This window comes from Podarcis raffonei, chromosome 1 (assembly GCF_027172205.1).
Source record: "Podarcis raffonei isolate rPodRaf1 chromosome 1, rPodRaf1.pri, whole genome shotgun sequence".
Classification (NCBI taxonomy): domain Eukaryota; kingdom Metazoa; phylum Chordata; class Lepidosauria; order Squamata; family Lacertidae; genus Podarcis; species Podarcis raffonei.
The window spans coordinates 67,159,226-67,177,788 of NC_070602.1; the positions used below are offsets into that span (position 1 = coordinate 67,159,226).

General features: G+C 40.0%; 1 protein-coding gene across 1 annotated transcript in view; it reads right to left on the bottom strand.

The window, feature by feature from the left end:
* Positions 1 to 18,563, bottom strand: part of PARVA (parvin alpha) — a 61,634-nt gene that overhangs the window by 7,600 nt on the left and 35,471 nt on the right. Inside the window, exons 2-10 of the mRNA XM_053390961.1 lie at positions 10,554 to 10,643; positions 10,370 to 10,440; positions 9,061 to 9,163; positions 8,132 to 8,272; positions 5,538 to 5,653; positions 4,711 to 4,769; positions 4,050 to 4,069; positions 3,042 to 3,103; positions 2,010 to 2,078 (exon numbers count right to left, since the gene is read on the bottom strand). Coding sequence (XP_053246936.1) covers positions 2,010 to 2,078; positions 3,042 to 3,103; positions 4,050 to 4,069; positions 4,711 to 4,769; positions 5,538 to 5,653; positions 8,132 to 8,272; positions 9,061 to 9,163; positions 10,370 to 10,440; positions 10,554 to 10,643 — 731 coding nt within the window. The remainder of the gene's footprint in view (positions 1 to 2,009; positions 2,079 to 3,041; positions 3,104 to 4,049; positions 4,070 to 4,710; positions 4,770 to 5,537; positions 5,654 to 8,131; positions 8,273 to 9,060; positions 9,164 to 10,369; positions 10,441 to 10,553; positions 10,644 to 18,563) is intronic.

Consider the following 18,563-nt stretch of genomic DNA (forward strand, 5'->3'; position numbering starts at 1 on the left):
TAAACATAGGAAAAACTGTGATGGATGGCATTCAACCTGTGGGCTTTCCACTGACTTCCCCAGTTATATTCAGGAGAAAGAACAGTTCTACCTTTTCTTTTGGTGTGTATTCATGAATGCCTTCATTTGAGGTTTTCAAACAATGGCTGGATGGCCATCTGTCAGGGATTCTTTAGCTGTGGTTCCTTCATTGCAGGGGGTGAAGCAGGTAAAGCTCAAAGTCCCTTCCAACTCTACAATTCTATTATTCCAGCTCTTTCTGACCTTGGAGGAACCAGCTACCTATGGCAATTAGCTCTCTGATGTGGCCCCATCCATGGTAGTCTGTAAAATTGGGAGGCTTACAGACCAACTGCCTAGTAAGTACCTTTTGTGCAAAAATAAGTAGTTTCACAGTTGCTGTGGAAAATGGAAGAAGGTGTATAAACAAGCTGCTCTCCACCTCCAACACCCTCCACTCCCATGAAAAACCATGCTCTTTGCAAGCTACATTCCCGTGTGAAACATCTAATTTTAGAACTTGCAAAAAGAAAATAAAAGGCAGATTGCTCCTCGATGCCCAGCGACTGGTAGATGTTTTCTCAATGGGAGCTGATGATTAGGAAACAGCTGGAGAACTTTCTTAAGTGCCTTGAATGGGAGAGATTACTTTGGAATGTCTGGAATGTGAAAACTATGAGTGCTTGGGAGAGGCAACACAACTCCCCACCCCCCACTCCAAAGGCATATGAAATATCTGTATACGAAGAAGCAGCATTATTTAGACACACTGACACAGGAGCAAGGACAGAGCAGAGAGTAAGCCATGGGGGAGGAAGCATATTCAGGTAAGGGGTGCTTCTCTATGGGGGCTGCTGTGAGGGAGCAGACTGCTGCTTTGTAGGAGTGTATGCTGCTGGCTTCCACCTGTACATGGGGAAGGAGCACAGCTTAGTGGTGGAGCTCATGCTCTGTATGCAATCCCCAGCAGCTCCAAGTAGGGCTAGGAATGTTCCTTGTCTCAAACTCTGAAAGCCACTGCCTGTCAGTTTTGCTATTACTGAACTAGATGGGACACTGGTCTGGCTCAGTATCAGGGGCTCTCTGTGTCCCCACTCTACTCCAATATTTGTAAATAAACAAAATATTACAAAATGCCACATGCTTCCAGTGACCCTTCCTCTGAAGGAAACTGAAACCAAAGTTGTGTTGCCCCAGAGCTATTCAGGGAAGCAGGGAGTGTAACACAATGTACATATTTTTCAGAGGGGTAGCTATACTTCTCTGTTGTGGTGGGGGGAAACTCCCACAAATAATATTGTGGAACTGTGAAGAATGACAAATGTCATTCCCCAACCTGGTGCCCTTCTGTTGTTGGCCACGCTAGCTAGTGATGATGCAACTTGCAGTCCAAAATATTTAGCATTCCTCACTGGTGAATGCTAGCACAAGCTTCCATGGACCGGACCCCACTTCATCAGATGCACAAAGTGTAATCTTCTGTGGCATGTACAGGGTTTGGAGAAATGAATTGTGAGTGTTGGTTTGGATATAACACTAAGCCAGCCACTTTGTGTTTTGTTTCCCAGTTCAACTAAACCTAGGTTTAGCATTATGTGTGAATGTACTCAGTGTGTGAACTTGCACACAAATGGAACAAGGGGGAGGGGCAAGATAAAACGATGTATTTTCTCCTTTCTAGCGTACTGGACCTATACACAGAAATGGTTCCAGCTGACCTACTCAACCTAGTCAGTTGGATTCTTGTTTTCTCACAGCAAGCATATTAACTTGCATTCCGGGCTACCCAGTTTGTGCCTATCAGCACCCATAGTAACAACTGGCAAATACTTTTCTCTGTGTTAACTTGCATATGTTAGCCAAGCATATGTTAGTCTGTTTTTTAAAAAACTAACTAAAACTCAAAACAACTTGGCAATAGCTTGACACAGCCTAAACAAAATAAACTGGGGATATACGAACAACACAGGAAACGACTTCTTGCTTCTAACACAACTATATAATCCTACCTGGGTTTCCAGTTCTGTAACTTCCAAATTCAGCTTATTCAGGTGTTTATTCACAAACGTTATGAGAGTCTGAAAATTAAGAGCATACGTAGCTGCTTTTAGATCAGCAAAATTTAATTGTTTAAAAGTATGCTTAAGTTAACATGTAGAAATGCTAACCCAAAGTTCAAAATTTTATAAAAGGTTTATTTAATTCCTTAATTTGTCAGTTTATAAGAGACAGGCTTTAAGTTTTAAATATTTTATGGTTTTATCCATTGGTCAAAAATCCAACTTTGTCAAGCCTCATCACAAACACTGAACAAATAATAAATACATACTGTTCATCACTTTAAAAGCTATATGAGTTATTGCTGCAGCAGTATGATGGAAGAGTAGAGAAAATAGCACTGGAGCCAAGAGGTAAGTTGATATAAAATGGCATGCCACTGTTCTTTTCAAGGAAGCCCTGCTGATCTATATCAGCTGGAGATCATATTGCAAAATTCTATAAAATAGAAATTCCTCTATCTGACTTTTATAGTGCCAAGTCTATAAAATGTTGAGAAAGTATATATAACGTTGAGAAAAACTTCCAGATATTCACACTGCCAAGGACAAAGATTTTCATTAAAGCAGGAAAATGGGTACACCATTCCAGGACTTAATAAAGGTTTTATATTTGTGCCATTTTGCAATTGCTAATATTCGTAGAGCTCTATCAGATGTACTTGGGCTGTATCGCATACTAAAATAGACAAGCAGGCTTATGACCCAAGGAGCTTGTATATCTGAACTTCTGAACCCCTCCTCTCTGAACGTGTTCTAATGGTACTTCCTGAGGAAGGTGCTGTACGTGGGCAGTGCATGAACTACAGAGGAAAACATATCTGAGACTGCTCCAAACCCTCCAAAATGGCAAGAATGCTTCCTTGGGTCTTATGGTGAACAACTGGGGAGTTCCTCTTATGCATCAAGACAGAGATATGAGATGAAAACTACTCAGATTAAGCTAGCTTGCTCAGTATCTAAGTAGGAAAGAAAATTTCCAACCTTTTTCACAACATTGAGTTTGTCTGGAGCGTGGTCAAACAGTGTGTCAAATGCATCCCTTTCTGAAACACACATAATAACAACAAGCTATTAGATAATGCAGCATTGTAGGATGATAATTCCAGGGCTGGAAGGCCTCAAGTGCTATTGAGACTTACTGTGTCTGAGATAGCTATACTAAAATCATCCTTTACCTTGGTTTACCAAATTCACATCCAAGCTAACCTATTGTAACATGGGTTTATTTCTAAGTATAGTACACATGGAGCAGATTATCAGGAAGGAAAGTCTGTACTGGAAGATCACAACACCATTATCAGAATCTTAAACAACCCTTTAAGAAAAGTATTTCAGACACTCAAATAATGTGCTATAAAAATATTGACATGCAAGAATGTGTCGTGTTAGTGTACTCAAAGAAACTACACTACTAGGTAAAATTATCTGCTTTCAAGGCAAACATCAACACGTCACAAAAAAACAGGATTCCCAATTTCATCAGTTTGGTGTCCTTTGGCAATTAAAACTGCCTATGCATATACTAAGAGTAGATCTCCCAAAATTATGGGGCTTGTTCTGGATCGTGAGGAAGATACTGCGGATCACACCCAGGAGATCCACATGTGTGTCCAGTGCCTGATTATTGTCAATATTGAGGAAATAATTCTCCAGAGCTTTTTCCAACATGAGAAGGAAATTGGCATTCAGAAGGCAACGTAGACCACCTGTGTTTGGGACAGTGGAGCATGTGTTGGGGGGGGGGAGCACAAACTAGTGTTGAAATATATACTATTCTCAATCTCCAACCCGCCCCCTCCTGCCCCACTTTGGAATACAGACTTCTTGGTTTACAGCACTAAGATTTACACACCAACCAAGACAACTATGAACAATGACAACTATGAACTATGTACAGCTGGTTTTGAACAAAACAAGCAGCTGCAGCAGAATTAAGTGAAGTACACTTTAGAAACCTTTTGAAAATGCTAGGAATCAAATGAGACTTACCATGCCGTCCTGACAATGCCCTGTAGAAAGCGAAATAATGCAATTATATGTGTACACACACTTACAGTAATTTAATATATTTCTTTCAGTGCAGAGAGAAAACTGTATATATGGAGTAAATATGCATCTGGTCATATGTATGACTTTGTATTCATAGCAACTGAGGAATAGCCCCACAGGCTTTTCAATAACACTGTATTATGTCCACCGACTCGAATTAAACTGAGCATTTCAGCAATATCACAAACTTCCTTGGGTGAAGGCCATTTAAGGAAGGAAAACTGATGATTCAAACTTTTTTCTCTCTACAATTGAAATGCTTGGGAGGAAAGCAATCTATTTGTATGCTTCTTTTCTGAAGTGGAAATAATAAAACTTGGGATGTGGAAAAACAACAACCCTAAAATACATATAAACAGGAACATTTCTGTTAAGAAATAACTACTTGGGTATGCAAACTGCTATATCGACAGCATTTTTACATTTTCAGTTGCCACCCTTTCCACATTGTTTACATTATCTGTTGTGGAACCTTTCTTAACAGTTAAGTTATAAGCCATGTCCGAAGCAGTCCTCTCTTAGAATCCCCAGGAATGAAGGTTAAATGTTAGCAAATTATTGAATTTCCAAAGCAGATCAAACAACAGGAATGCTGACTTACTCAGTGTTACCAGTTATTTCCTCTTGGATCTGACGGGACTGGAGGATTCCTTCTCGTTTCTGGGGAGTGAGGGGAAATGATTGATCATTTAATATTTTCAACACCAATATTTATTGATTTTTGTGTGTGTACACACAGATATATATATATATATATTCATACATACTTACATATATGCACACATACACACATGAACATGCTCTGTGTAAAATAACTACAAAATATGAATGCCATTAAATAGACAACATAAATATAAAATAACTCCCCTCCAAAATTACATCATTTCTATTTGTGTACAATCTAAGAGACTTCGTATGTTGCCTAAAAGGCACCTGTCCTGTGTGCAAACAAACAGGAAGGAATGCCTCCTGTGACAGAAAAATTATCTGGAAATCGCAGGTAAGATTACTGACAGCCATTTACCAACCTTATGGGGAAAGTGATTAAATTAGATTAGATTGGAATATCTTGAGCAGATTTGTGGGGCACACAGTGGGCTGGAAGGGCAGAAGAAGAAGGAGAAGCCCACTCATCTTATGCTGTATCTCAGCCACTCACTTCAGAGATCACTGTATGATACCTGTACACTTACATTCTGAGCTAAAATCATATTTGACATGCTTCGCATATTGATGTTACAAGTGGTCTGTTGTGCCTTCAAAGAAGGACAATGCAATGCTTAGCTGTGCCTAAGGAAATGCTTGTCCTTCTGACTATTTGTGTTGGCCAGAACTGATACATACCAACACATACATGTTAAAAGTTACTGCATTTCTTGAAATAACTGTGTAAAAACAAAGATCTTTTAAAAATAAAATCATCCCTACCTGGACAACAACAACTTGAATAGACACATGATCTGGCAGTCTGATTGGGGCTCGAAAGTACTGTGATAACGCAACCAAAAGGTGCAGTATTGCAACAAGACTTTTAGCATGGACAGCTGAAATAGATTAAGAAGTCAAATTCTGTAAGGCAAACTAAAACAAATATTTATTTTAACATGCAGTGCCCCCTTCCTTAACTATGTGGGATATTTTATCCTTTGGTGTTGCTGCCCGCCAGAGATTGCTGAAAGAGTATTTTCTTCTAACTCCTTCTCTTTCCTGCCATAAATCAACTGGTTCTATGAAAACAACTAAATCAAAAATACTCCTCAGGTAAGATTTTGTTGCGTGCCTGGATCCCACTGGCTTGAAGATGGAAATCTAAGCTTGATTCAAAACACAGATTTTATTATGCCGCTATATTAAGTGCTATCTATGCACTCCCAGCGCCGTGCCTTTATCTTCCCTATTCCTGTGTCGATTTATGAACTATCAGAAGAATATTTTTGTATTCATAACATGCACTTAATTCATTTTTAAGTGTCACAATGTCTGCAGGAAGATGAATGAGCCCATTTAGCTTGTACCCTTGAGCAATAACTTACTAAACTGGATGACTCAAACATTCTTCATGAACTTGTTAAGTGTTCTTGTTATTATAGTTTATTCACAGCAGGATTTGTATGCATAGTTAGCACTAACAAGACGGAAAGGTATCAAAAGGCTTACTGCAGGAAACTTTTAATCTGTGAACAAACCCCAAGCTTCAAAGGTAATGATTTACAACTGTATTATATTATTGTTTTCCTGGGTCTGCATTATCACCAAATTCTCAGGCAATGTCCTATAAACATAAGATTCTAGGTATCTTATTAACCACACACTTTTAGGTTGGCCACAGGTTTCTAAATAAAGCAGAAAAATAACCAGTGAGATCTTCTCCTGGATTTATCAGTTTTTGTGCAGAGGTTTCTCTGCAGAACTAAAACTCAGTGTATTCCAAGTGACAAACTTTGCAGGCCCCTTGCAGGGCAAAGATAAAAAGGATACAAGTTTAAAACAAACAACTCACCCAATGTCAAAATAATTATGTGTATATATATGTATTGGTTCTAGCCAGAAAAAAGTCTGCATACACAGGCTGTAATCCAGCACATTTCAGTCCTGTTTCCTTCAAATATATTTTAGCTGAATACCACCTCAATGTTCTTTAAGATCAAGTGTGGCGTATTGCCTTAAATATTGGGCTTGATCCGGGAAAATGTGGTTCCATTCCCAGCTAAGAAGCTTTATGGGAATGTGGTATTTCCACCTTACGTAGCTCCATGGGCTGCTGAAAGGCAAGATAAGGGATGTCCCAATGTACACGGTTCAAAGTTCTTTGGACCAACTGGGAAACCAATGGAATAAATGCAGGGATTTAGGAAGCTGCTGGCAAGATTCCAGTCACAGTGCTTCCCTTGCCCCCAGATGCTGCCATATGCAGGGCTGTTCCTATTTCTGCTCCACTGCCCAGAGGCAACTGACGCTGCACTTCCTTGCTGCTAATCACTTGCCAAGAAACAGGAGAAACAGTTGCTCCTTGCAAGTGGCATCACTCATTCACTTGCCTTCTTGCGGGGCGGGGGTCATCAAGAAGTACCAGAGAGCAGCAGCTGCTGCCTGGAGGGGACAGGGGGCAAGCAACTGCTGCTCTCTGCTGCCACCAGTGCAGACAGGCAAGGAGAAGGAAGAGCCACGCCCTAGCCCTCTCCTCCTGTGCTGTACAGAGAGAAGGAGGAGGTGGCACATGGAACAGGGGAGTGCTGAGGCTATGGGAGCTACTGGTTCCTCTTTAGCCAGGCCTTTGGCTGACTGACATCTAATGCCTTTTTATTAAATGTGTTGTGGAAGGGCAGATTATTGGGTTGTCTTTGTTTTCATTGTTATTATGTACTTTGTTTTTTACATTGTAATTGTATGTTTTGACTATAACAGGTACAAGGCAGTATACAAACTTTAATAATAATAATAATAATAATAATAATAATAATTAATAATAGGCAGGTCAATTCTCACTGCTGTCCAGAGAAGGAGAGCGGGTGTCAGTCTTGGATATATCACAATGCCAAAATAATAAATAAAATGATTAAATTGTACAATGCCTGAATATTAAATAACTCTAGAAACTACGCTGCCAACTGCTTTGAGTCTCCTTATATGGAAAAGCGGGTTATAAATCCTTGGAAATAAAAAAATGAATAAAAAAAATGCAAGTTCCATAAGGAGATTGTAGCAGGAATAATTAAAAAAAAAAAGAACTCATTCCCTGCCATGTATGTACAGGGCCCATACTGTGCATGCAATAGGAACTCTGGAGTGTGTGTGGAATCAAACATAATGTGTACAACTGTCAGTAGAGGTAAGTAAATTACTAATGAGGACATATATATTTATCTATACTTTTGCACACCTTATGCAATTCTAGATATAAACTTGCTCAATCTGCCTTCTAGCTTCTGTCTAATTCAATACGTTTTACAAAACACAGCAGAAAAACATAACTTTCAATACCACCAGTAACCAAGAATTCCACTGTAAAATGTGTAACTCACAGTCAACGTTCCACTTGATGCTCCTTGGAGGAAGTTTAAGGGTTTCATTGATCTTTTCAAGGACTGTCTGCAGCTTTTGTTTCTGAGCTATTTCAGACTGTGTGACTTCAGCAACGTTGAGTTTCTCACTCTCTAGCTTCTCTGAAGTGATAATGGAAGAAAAAGCTGTAAGTCTACACCTCAACTCCATGTACCAAGTGCAACGCAAAGACATTCCATCCCACATATAACAAAGGATTTTCTGTAGATATCTGGTTTGAAGTCTCAAAAGCCTATCACACTTTGTCTTCTGTTGCATCTCTGTTCTCCTAAGAATTCCATCCGATTTTCCATTTATTTCCAATTATTAATACCCTGCCCATCTGGCTGGATTTCCCCAGCCACTCTGGGTGGCTCACAGCATATATCAGAATATACTAAAATATCAAATTAAAAACTTCCCGATTCAGGGCTGTCTTCCAGATGTCTTCTAAAAGTTATGTAGTTCTTTATCTCCTTGACATCTGAAGAGAGGGCATTCCACAGGAAGGGCACCACTGCTGAGAAGTCCCTCTGCCTGGTTCCCTGTAACTTTGCTTCTTGCAGTGAGGGAACCGCCAGAAGGCCCTTGGCACTGGACCTCAGTGTCCAGACAGAACGATGGGGGTGGAGACGCTCCTTCAGGTATACAGGACTGAGGCCGTTTAGGGCTTTAAAGGTCAGCACCACCACTTTGAACTGTGCTCGGAAACATGCTGGGAGTATTCTACAGGTGTGCATGCTGCTGCAGGGCCCAACTTTGTCCCATCCCATCTTGATGACTACATAAGTTACTGATGCCTGAAGCAATATGAAATATAAAGTAATGGAAACCAGTGCCTATGTTACTCCTAACTACAAACAAGCACCTGAAAAATGTCTCCAGTGATATGCATAAAATTATTTCTCACCGAAGAGTTTCTGCAGTACTTGTCCATCGTACAGGTCTTCAGCCAGGTCTTTTACAATAATTCGTTCTCCTACTAAAACATCGTTAATCCAGTCAATTAGCACCTGTGCAAGAGACAAAGATTCAGAAATAGTTCATATGTGTGTACATCACAAACCAACTTTCTATTTTGTGCAACGTGGTCTCAGAAATGACAGAGGGTGCTTCCGAATAGTAGGTCTGATTAAATGTTAATTGTACAAAATTAGACAGAACAATTCCTTCTGATTTCAACTGTGCTGGGATTTTGTCCTCATGGACAGGAATCTTTTAATTTCACATTAAATAACCACCGGCTACCCTGAGGCCTTGGAATATGGCAGGTGTTAATGCATAAACAGGCAGAGTTATAGCAAAATAATAATAATGTTGTAATGCAAACACGGAAGAGGCAGTGGGACTGAAATACACCTTCTCTCTCTCTCTCTCTCTCTCTCTCACACACACACACACACACACACACACACACACCTCTCAGTCTCTAGCATCTGTGGAAACTTAATCTTCCAAGCTTTTGGAGCAACGTTAAGCTCTGAAAAATGCAAATTTGCTTGCCCTTTTTGTCATTGGCAGGGCTTTTAGCTTCTACTGTAAATTTGAGATGTACCATTTTTGTTAAGATTACGTTTGTGTTTTTTCATGTTAGACTATGTTTATTTTTTTATTGTGCATTGGAGACCCTGATAAGAGTCAAATTGGCAAGATAGAAATATTTGAGATTATTACCCAGGCCAATTGGGAACAAAGGTAGGTGAAAAGGAGAGTAGGGATTGTTCAACACTGAAGATGTGAATTCAAACCATTTTCTCTTAAAGAAGCCAAGGATCCTCAGGCTGGTCGCTCCAGGAAACAGGGAACAAGCTTTTCAAGGTTGATGTTCTTGGTCCTTACACAGCCAGTAAAGAGGAAAACTGATGGAGTAGCATGAACTGCAACTTAAAAGTGCAATTCTGTATTGTGTGGTTTTCCTTGCTCTCACAATGGTTGACCAACATGGTGTAGTGGTTTGAGTGTGAGACTAGGAGCTGGGATACCAGAGTTCAAATGCCCACTTGGCCATAAAGCTTTATGGGGGACCTAGGGCCAGCCATTGCTTCTCAACTTAACCTACCTCACAGGGTTGTTTTGTGGATTAAACAAGGAGGGGGAAAACCCTGTACGACACCTTGAGCTCCTTGGAGAAAAGGGTGGGATATAAATGCAACAAATAAATACATATGTTTTCTTAGCTTTGTATTTTTAGAAGAGTTTGAAAGTGCTTACATATTTACCTTCATCAGCTCCTGTAGTTTTGGGTCACTTCTTGAATTTGGATCAATCATGGTTCGGACTTCATTTTCCTCTTTAGGGGGGTGGAAATGGGGAAATAGGAGATATCCATTACAAGGAAGGTAGGCTTGTGACATTTTGTTTCCATCCATTAGTTAGACTAAGCAAAAATGTATTTTAACTTACCTAGCATAGTATCTTCAGGATCTAGTTCAAAAGGGATTGGGCTGAGTGGTAGGTTAATGGCATTTATTCCTTCTTCTTGTAGTTCAGACACTAAGAAGAAGAAGAAATAAAACAGTTCAGTGAAACTTGTCTTGTTTTTCCTTAGCATTTACATCTTAAAGCTTTCCAGCAGCAGTAAGAACGTGAACTCAAAGCCTAATCTCCACATGTATTTAGCAGAAAAGTAATGGATCCAACAGTGAAAAATATTTAGCCAATCCAAATTGCAGCTCTCATGTGTAACTGACAATAAGCAACTTTGTGGGGAGCCAAGCACTTGGACCTGTATGCTTTCAAAGATTTTGAGAAAACTGGCATGCACATGCAGGGGCACACATAAACCCAGTCATGATTTGTTCAAGCCTGCTAAAACGAAGAGGTTCTGGTTTGGCTCTTATTTTTTATCCAAAATTCTACAAATTCAAACAAGGCTATAGTCAACGTGCAAAAAAATATTACACATCCTTTCCGTCTACCACAAATCTAACTGCGTAATTTATCACAAAGGCATTCTGGTCACATTGCCAAGTTGCAAAACCATGAAGCATTTTGTTACACTGATGTCAGACACTGGTCCTATTAAAAACAAAAAGTTACATTGTGGAAATTCTTTTGTTTTGCGTCATGTTGGCATCTAAAATTTCAGCTCAGCTAGCTCACTGGAACTTTTCACATTTATTTTTTAATTAGCGTTTGTTAATTAACCCACAACTGGGTTGTCTCAGCAATGTACAAAAAAAAAAAGGTTAATTCAAAATGGGTAGCATAAAATACCAATGCATTTGGCAATCAAAATACCAGAACCACGCAAAAACCTCTCTAATATGTTATATTTGATGAAGCTAATCCAAAGAATGGAAATATTTGTGTGTGTGTGTGCGTGCTCTCTCTCTCTCTCTCTCTCTCTCTCTCTCTCTCTCTCTCTCTCTCCCACCCACCCACCCACCCTAAAGCATCTATTTTTAGCCAAACAGACATCTTAATCAGAAGATCCAGGAATACAAGTTCATAAATCTAAACTATGAAATTTGACCAAATGAGCCACATTCTGTCCTTTAATAATGCATATGTAAGAGCCCCCTCGAAGTTAGTAGAAGCTGATGAGCACAAATACTGCTGCCCACAAGGTTTAAATTAGCGTTATTCCCTTAGCATATGCAGACTAGTGCTCCACACTTCATTGTATTAAGACTTCCTCATGTACTCTGATAACTATTTATATTTCCTTAGGTCAGTGATTTTCCAACTTTGTACTTTTAAAGAGCTTCTCTTACTTCATTTCCCATCATCACAGAGGAGAAAGGAGGGGAGCAGCTGTGAAAGTTTCACACCAACCTCCCTCTGGCAGTAACTAATCTTCCCTGCTGTGGGAAGACGCCAGATATCTTCCCTTAATTGCGTAAACATGGTTTGTATTGTTGATGCATTGGCTGCAATGTACTTGCTATCTCCTTATGACAGTTCCGTATCAATGCAGTTCTGTGGATTTCAGCTTCTTCTGTGGTCACTAGTATACAGTACGCTGCCTTAGCGAGGACAGATGCTAGGAGAAGAATTAACTGGGAAAGATAACATTGCCCACGTTTGTGGAACATGTGGCTGCTTGAGGTAAGTCAGAGTCCATTGCTGCAGGCCTTTAGAAGAGCTCTAAAAGATTTATTAATTCCATCTGCTTAAATGTATTATACAGGTTTTATTGGGCTGCTGAATTGAACTGATTGAAACTGTAATCATTTAAATAAATGAAAAAGTTAAGGTAAGATTTTAAGATTGTATCATTGAGTATTTACGCTGCCCAAACCAATGCACTGCTGTAGTGCTAGAGATGCCAACACTCTCATGCGAGTCATTAGAAATGCTGTACATGAGGCTATTGCTGGTGGCTGTCTCATTAACATCATATTATCAAATTTATTTTTTTTAAAAAATGCTATTTATTGTTATCAAAGCCACAAGGCACTCTAGTTACAAGGTGACCATTTACTTGAATTTTACCCATATAATCATTTATGTTAAACAAAGTGAGATAACCCAGAATTTGACAATGACAGAAAACCTGGTACTGTATAATGCCCACAAAATTCCCACTTTAGTGTGCTCTCCATTGTTCTGTGGTAAATGGGGCTCCCTCTCAGAGCCCATCAGTTGATTAGTACACAGAGGGAGACCAGTGACACTGGGTGCACTAAGATGCTCCCCATCAGGGACTCCCCAGCAGTGAGTTAGCTTTTAAAAAAATGCCTAGGCATCAATAAGCTGATGAGTACTGACAGCCACCACTTGGAAGTTCATTTGCAAGCAATTGGCTCTAAGAGTCACCCCCTTAGAAAGCAAACGCTCAGCACCAATCAGCAGACAGCTGGTCCCTTTAAAATTTGACAGGTGGGCGGCCCCACCCACCCATCATAGTTGGAGTGAGGAAAGGAAGGATCCAGTCTGCTGGCCAAATCCAGTTCCTTAAATATATAAAAACACGAAAAGAAAAACGCATACACCAAGCCCTAGCATAGATTTAACGCAGCAGAGACACGTTCGGGAACAAAATGCAAGCAAAATATATTCTGTTTCTTTTCAGGAGGATCAAATAAAAACTCTGTAATGAACCATTGTGCTAAAGTTTGAGAAATGTAAAAAAATGAAAGGTAGATCAAAGTCCGCAAGAAAAAGATTTTGCACCTTTAGCTGTAGTGTAGATCCACATGTGTGCATACTGAGTTTCATTTAATTTACTACAGATGAATTACTTCAGCTAGATGCACAGTTTTGTACATTTTGTACACAGTGTTGCATGCAAATGAGGTAAAAGCCTCTGGGTTGGATCCAGCTTCCTGTGAGCAAGATTTCACTCATAGGACATTCCCACTGGAGGAAACCACGGTGGTGATTTTTGCCAATTTCCCCATACCTCTGCAGTCTCCTGTGAAAAGCCACACGGGGGGGGGGGGGGAGGGCAAGCAGAAGGCAAACCAGCATCCCTGCCTCCAGTGAAAGCCTCTCCAAAGCCCTTTGCATGCAAAGAAGGAGGGCAGGTCTGGATTCAACCCACTGTTTTGAGGGCAGCGATGATATGATAGAACGGTTAAATCTGTGATTGAAAATTAATTATCACAAAACACATAAACATAAATTTGCAACTATGCAGATGGCTTTTTATGAGGTGATCAGTTTGAAAAGTGTTTCCAGAACATAAACTGCACATTCTTAAGCAATTCGTTCTCAAAAGACATAATTAATGAGGGAAGCCCCCCAAAATAGACACATGCATGTTTACAATTGAAAATCATTTTCAGGAAACCATCTGTAGCACAACACTGTCCCTAATCCATTAACTGCTGACTCCCAGCCAATCACTTGTAAAGGTGACTGTGCAAACAACATACTGGTGGTGATGCATTAGTACACATTTTCCAGAAAGGGCCTATTTTCTGTGGCTGTTTCATTTCTCTTTTAAATAAAACATAACAAAAATGGAAGGAAGTCAAACAACACAATCTAATTGGTTTGTGTATAATAGAAATTAAAGGCCTAGTGCCTTGGACTTTTCTCATCTGCCCAATGTGGTGCAGTGCAGCAGTATTTTTTTGTCTAATCCATTATCTTTTTCCAGCTTTCCGTTAAATGGAACCAGCAAATATTACAAAGCTGTTGATCAAAGAGGAAAAGAACACCCAAAACAAATGATACTTACTCAACACACAGTAACTGAGCTTTTCAGCCTTCATTGTATTTTTCAGAACCATGTTGACTACACAATGTCTACCATCTATTCCAATTCACATTCAGTAGGAAGGATGAATTTATTTTTATTTTTTAAAAAAGAATATTCTTGTCTTTACACAGGAATGATGCAATAGCAACTTTGCATTCCAGCTGGATAAACACTATACCCTTTGAAACTTAGCGATGGTAGAGGAGAATCTTACAAGGGGTCACAACAAGGTGTGCTGATCTGAGAGACTGGAAGAGAGAACAAGGGCGCCTCTGAAACATCACCAACCTACAACACCCCCCCCCACTGTGGTGATGACCTATGCCAATGTGCTGCTGTTCCCACCAAATCAAACCTTCAATGAGAGAGAGAACCTATAAGGAGGTAGCTTCAGTCAGCAGGGTACTCGGCGCCTGCAGATAATGTGGGGAACTACAAGGGGCATGCCAAATGTGAGAAAAGGATTTGTGATGCCAAGAGCTTTCAAAACTAACAGTTTCTGCTCTATATTTAGCCATACCTACTTCTAACACACTTTCTTCACAAGCAGAGCAGTGCGGTTTCGTTTCTTAAACTGCATTCTTTCAGTTTAAGCTTTTAGGAAAAGATCATCCTAGCCCACGGTTGTGGTTGGCAAAAAAAGAAGAAAGCAAAAGAGAATCTATTTTTAAAAGGATCCTAGGGATTCCATAGATTCCTTCGGCTTTCTTCAATAACCGCATGGAAGAAATAACAAGACCCATCAGTTTGAGGGAACACCATTTAACCTTATGATTCCATTACATATTCCAAAGAATGATGTTCCATGAGGGCCTATTAAAGCAATGGTAGTCAACCTGTAATCCAGATGCTGGAGTACAATCGCCATCAACCCCAGTCAATGTGGGGCCAAAAGGAAAGGGAACTGTAGCCCAACAACATATGAAGGGTACCACATTGGCTACTCCTGTCTCATAGGTGCCACAAGTCAGGGAGAATAGCTCAGTATCCACTAGGAGCAATGCCTTCTTGGCAGTGATCCCTGAGGGAATCCTGTCAGATCTACACTGTTAGAACTATAAAAGTATATTGTTTTAATTCTGCCACCACTGATGCTCCTTCGCTCCAGATAACTTTGTTCCTAATGCCAAAGCACCCACAATTTGGTTATTGCAACGGATATTTTCTACATAACTTTTGCTTGTAATGTGAAGTTGAGCAATGAATGCGACTTGAATTACCATTCTACCAGTATTGACATTTCAGATAACACCACTTAGCACTTCTATACTGTACTGATTTAAAGCAGAGTTGGAAGGGGATGATGCATTATCCCAATGACCTACAAAGTAGGTCAGTATTACTATCCACATATTGAAGGTGTGGGATGAGCTGTAGCTGAGGCTTGAGGTTGTCTGAGGCCACCTAGTGTACGCAGTGCAAACTAGAAGGGGAAGAGGTGGAAACATACGGTAAGTCTTCTGCTGACTAGGTTCTGTGACATCTTATGGACTAATCCATTGAAGTCTAGAGCTTATTTCTTGAAAAAGTTGGATTGGGCTGTAAAACCGCAGTCCTACCCACACTTCATTTAGAACACACCTCACAGATACCAAATAAAAGCTTGGTGAAATGAATTGGATGCTCTTCTAGATAGGTTTGCAAAGGGCAGCAGGTGAAATCATACTTCAGCTAACTATGTGGACTTTCCTCTTTCTTTAACCCAGGCTTAACTCTATACATTAAGGAAAAAATGAGTTGTTGGTTTTGGTATTGAAATATTCTGGGTTTGAGACTTGGCAGAAAAGCAACGGCCCCTCCTTCCACACACCCACACTTCTGGTTGCTGATCCAGGGCCATATACTGCTGGAGCAAGAGAATCAGAGACAACACAACACAGCAGCTGACTACACTTCTGCCATACCAGCTTCACTGGTTTCAGATAAGCAGGCATGAGCAAACAAATAGTCATGTAAAAAGATGCTGTATTAGATTTGTCCCTAACTTCCTGAGGTACTTGCCAGGAGCAGACACAAAGCAACTGGTAGCTAACACAACAATGAATGTGCATGGTCTGTCTCATTAGCAAACACGAGGCTGTAAATGAGGCTGCCTGGGTTTGGGGTATGTCAAAATGTTCTCAGAACATTCATGATTTGAGCAACTCAACCAAACAGGAAGAGCTCTCCATGCTATATGCAGCATGCATTCACATATTCCCTTTCCCATCAACAATAAATTTATTTTAAAGCCCTAGCTACCCTTTTGCAGTACTGATATTCTTGGGTATTAGTTTGACAACAGTGTCCACAACACTGGTGTAGCTCAAGACTGTCAAGGCAACCTGGAGTGTTGGATAAAAAAAGCTTCAAAATTCTATTTGTTTCAAAAGAGCACACACACACACACACACACACACACAAAAGAATTGGTGCCTTGCCACCAGCTAGTGAAAGAGAGTAGGAGACACTGGATTGCTTTCAGCTACATAGAACATAAACTAGATTGCAATCCTGTACACATATGTACAGTCCAACTAGTTTCAATGAGTTTTAAACCCATATAATTGGATGCCAAATTAAAGCCGTAATTCTTTAAAAGTGCTTCATCCACATGCACATTACTTTTCAGTAATGTGATGAATAAATAATTCTAATTCAATTTCTACCCATATCTTTGTACCACAGTAGCATGATTGCAGAAAACTTCAAATAAACCCTTTCCAACCAGGCAGCTGAGTGTTAAGATAATCAGTTCTGAATGCCATAAATATGAATTTACAAATGCCAGCTTATCCAATATAATTCCCTCATGTTTCTGGTGTTAAAGTGTGAATAACTCATGCAGCTGTTCACAATAAACGCTTTTGAATACAATCAAGTAGTCTCTCTGATACTCATGTTGGGAAATCTGATCAAACTTGTTCAGAACACAGTCAAATATAAAGCACATAGCAATACAACTGTGAGAGGTTATTAGCAACCAGCAGAATTAAGGGGACCTGAAATTAAAAGATACTTGGTTCCCAAAAAGTTTTGTTACAATAAAGCACAAAACAATTTTGGCTAAGCATGTCTAAGTAGGTTTTGAATACACAGATTTTAATTTTTTGTTTTGTATTATTATGCAGTTCAGATATTGCTAATCTGCGTTTACTAAAATTAACAACGCACACTTCAGTGCAAAAGAACCAGTTTTTTAGCACAACATCTATTAGAAGATTATATATTTAGAAAACTACTGACCTCTGTGCTAAAGCACAATGTGATGCCTAGCTAATGCAACATAAAAACATTACCCTGCCAAAAAAATTAAAATATAGCAAAGCAAAGCTAACACCACAAACATCAATTCTGAAAACACCCTAATGCTTAGCACAGATAATCATTCAGAGCCATAGCAATCAACATGAAAAAGAAAATAGCAAGGGCTGTAGCATCCCTTACCTTTGGGGCAAAAAGCTCCACATCCCATTGTACACTATCCAAGCCCTCATTTTCTCAAACACGAGGACAACTAAAAAGTCCCCTACTTTTAAAGCACTCCCTTCTGCTGCTGCCCTGTGTAGCTGTATTATGCTTTTGAGTCTGCATCTCTACAGAATACTCAATGCACATTGCAACTCGAAGCTCAATGCATCGTAGAACAACTGACTGACTGCCTATATAATTTAATATGATGCCACAGGAGACTCATAGACCATCTGCAAAACAAACTACGTTTGCCATTCCCATCTCGGCAAATTTCATCTAGAAAGCTAAATGTTTTGACAAACAGGCAACCTCATTTATCCAAATGACTTACAGATTTCTTGGGCTATTACATTTTACAAAGCCCATCATAATTACAGCAGCAGGGAATCGGTGTAAGGCAGATATTAAGAAGGCCGTGGTGGGCAGTGGCAAAACATTTCCTTCACTCCCCTCCCTCTCTTCACTGCCTCATCAACATCTACTCTGCAGCAGCTCTGAACCCCACACCATAGCTGTCAAGAGTTATCCATTTCTTCATCGCCTCCTCTCCTGTTCTCCCCTCACCCTTGCTCCCCACCTCTTCATTCACCCTTGCACTTCTTTACTCTGCCAATGCAAACATACATTTGAACATATATTTGCTGTGCTCCAAGATGCCCTGAAAAGCAGCAGGTGCGTGTTGAAATAACGTCCACCACACCCAAGATGTTTTATCATGTTTTTATCCCCCTTCCCCTCTTTCTGATGAACTCTGGATGGCAGTGAAGAGACTCAGCTGCCCAAAATTGGGGAAGAGACCACAACAACAG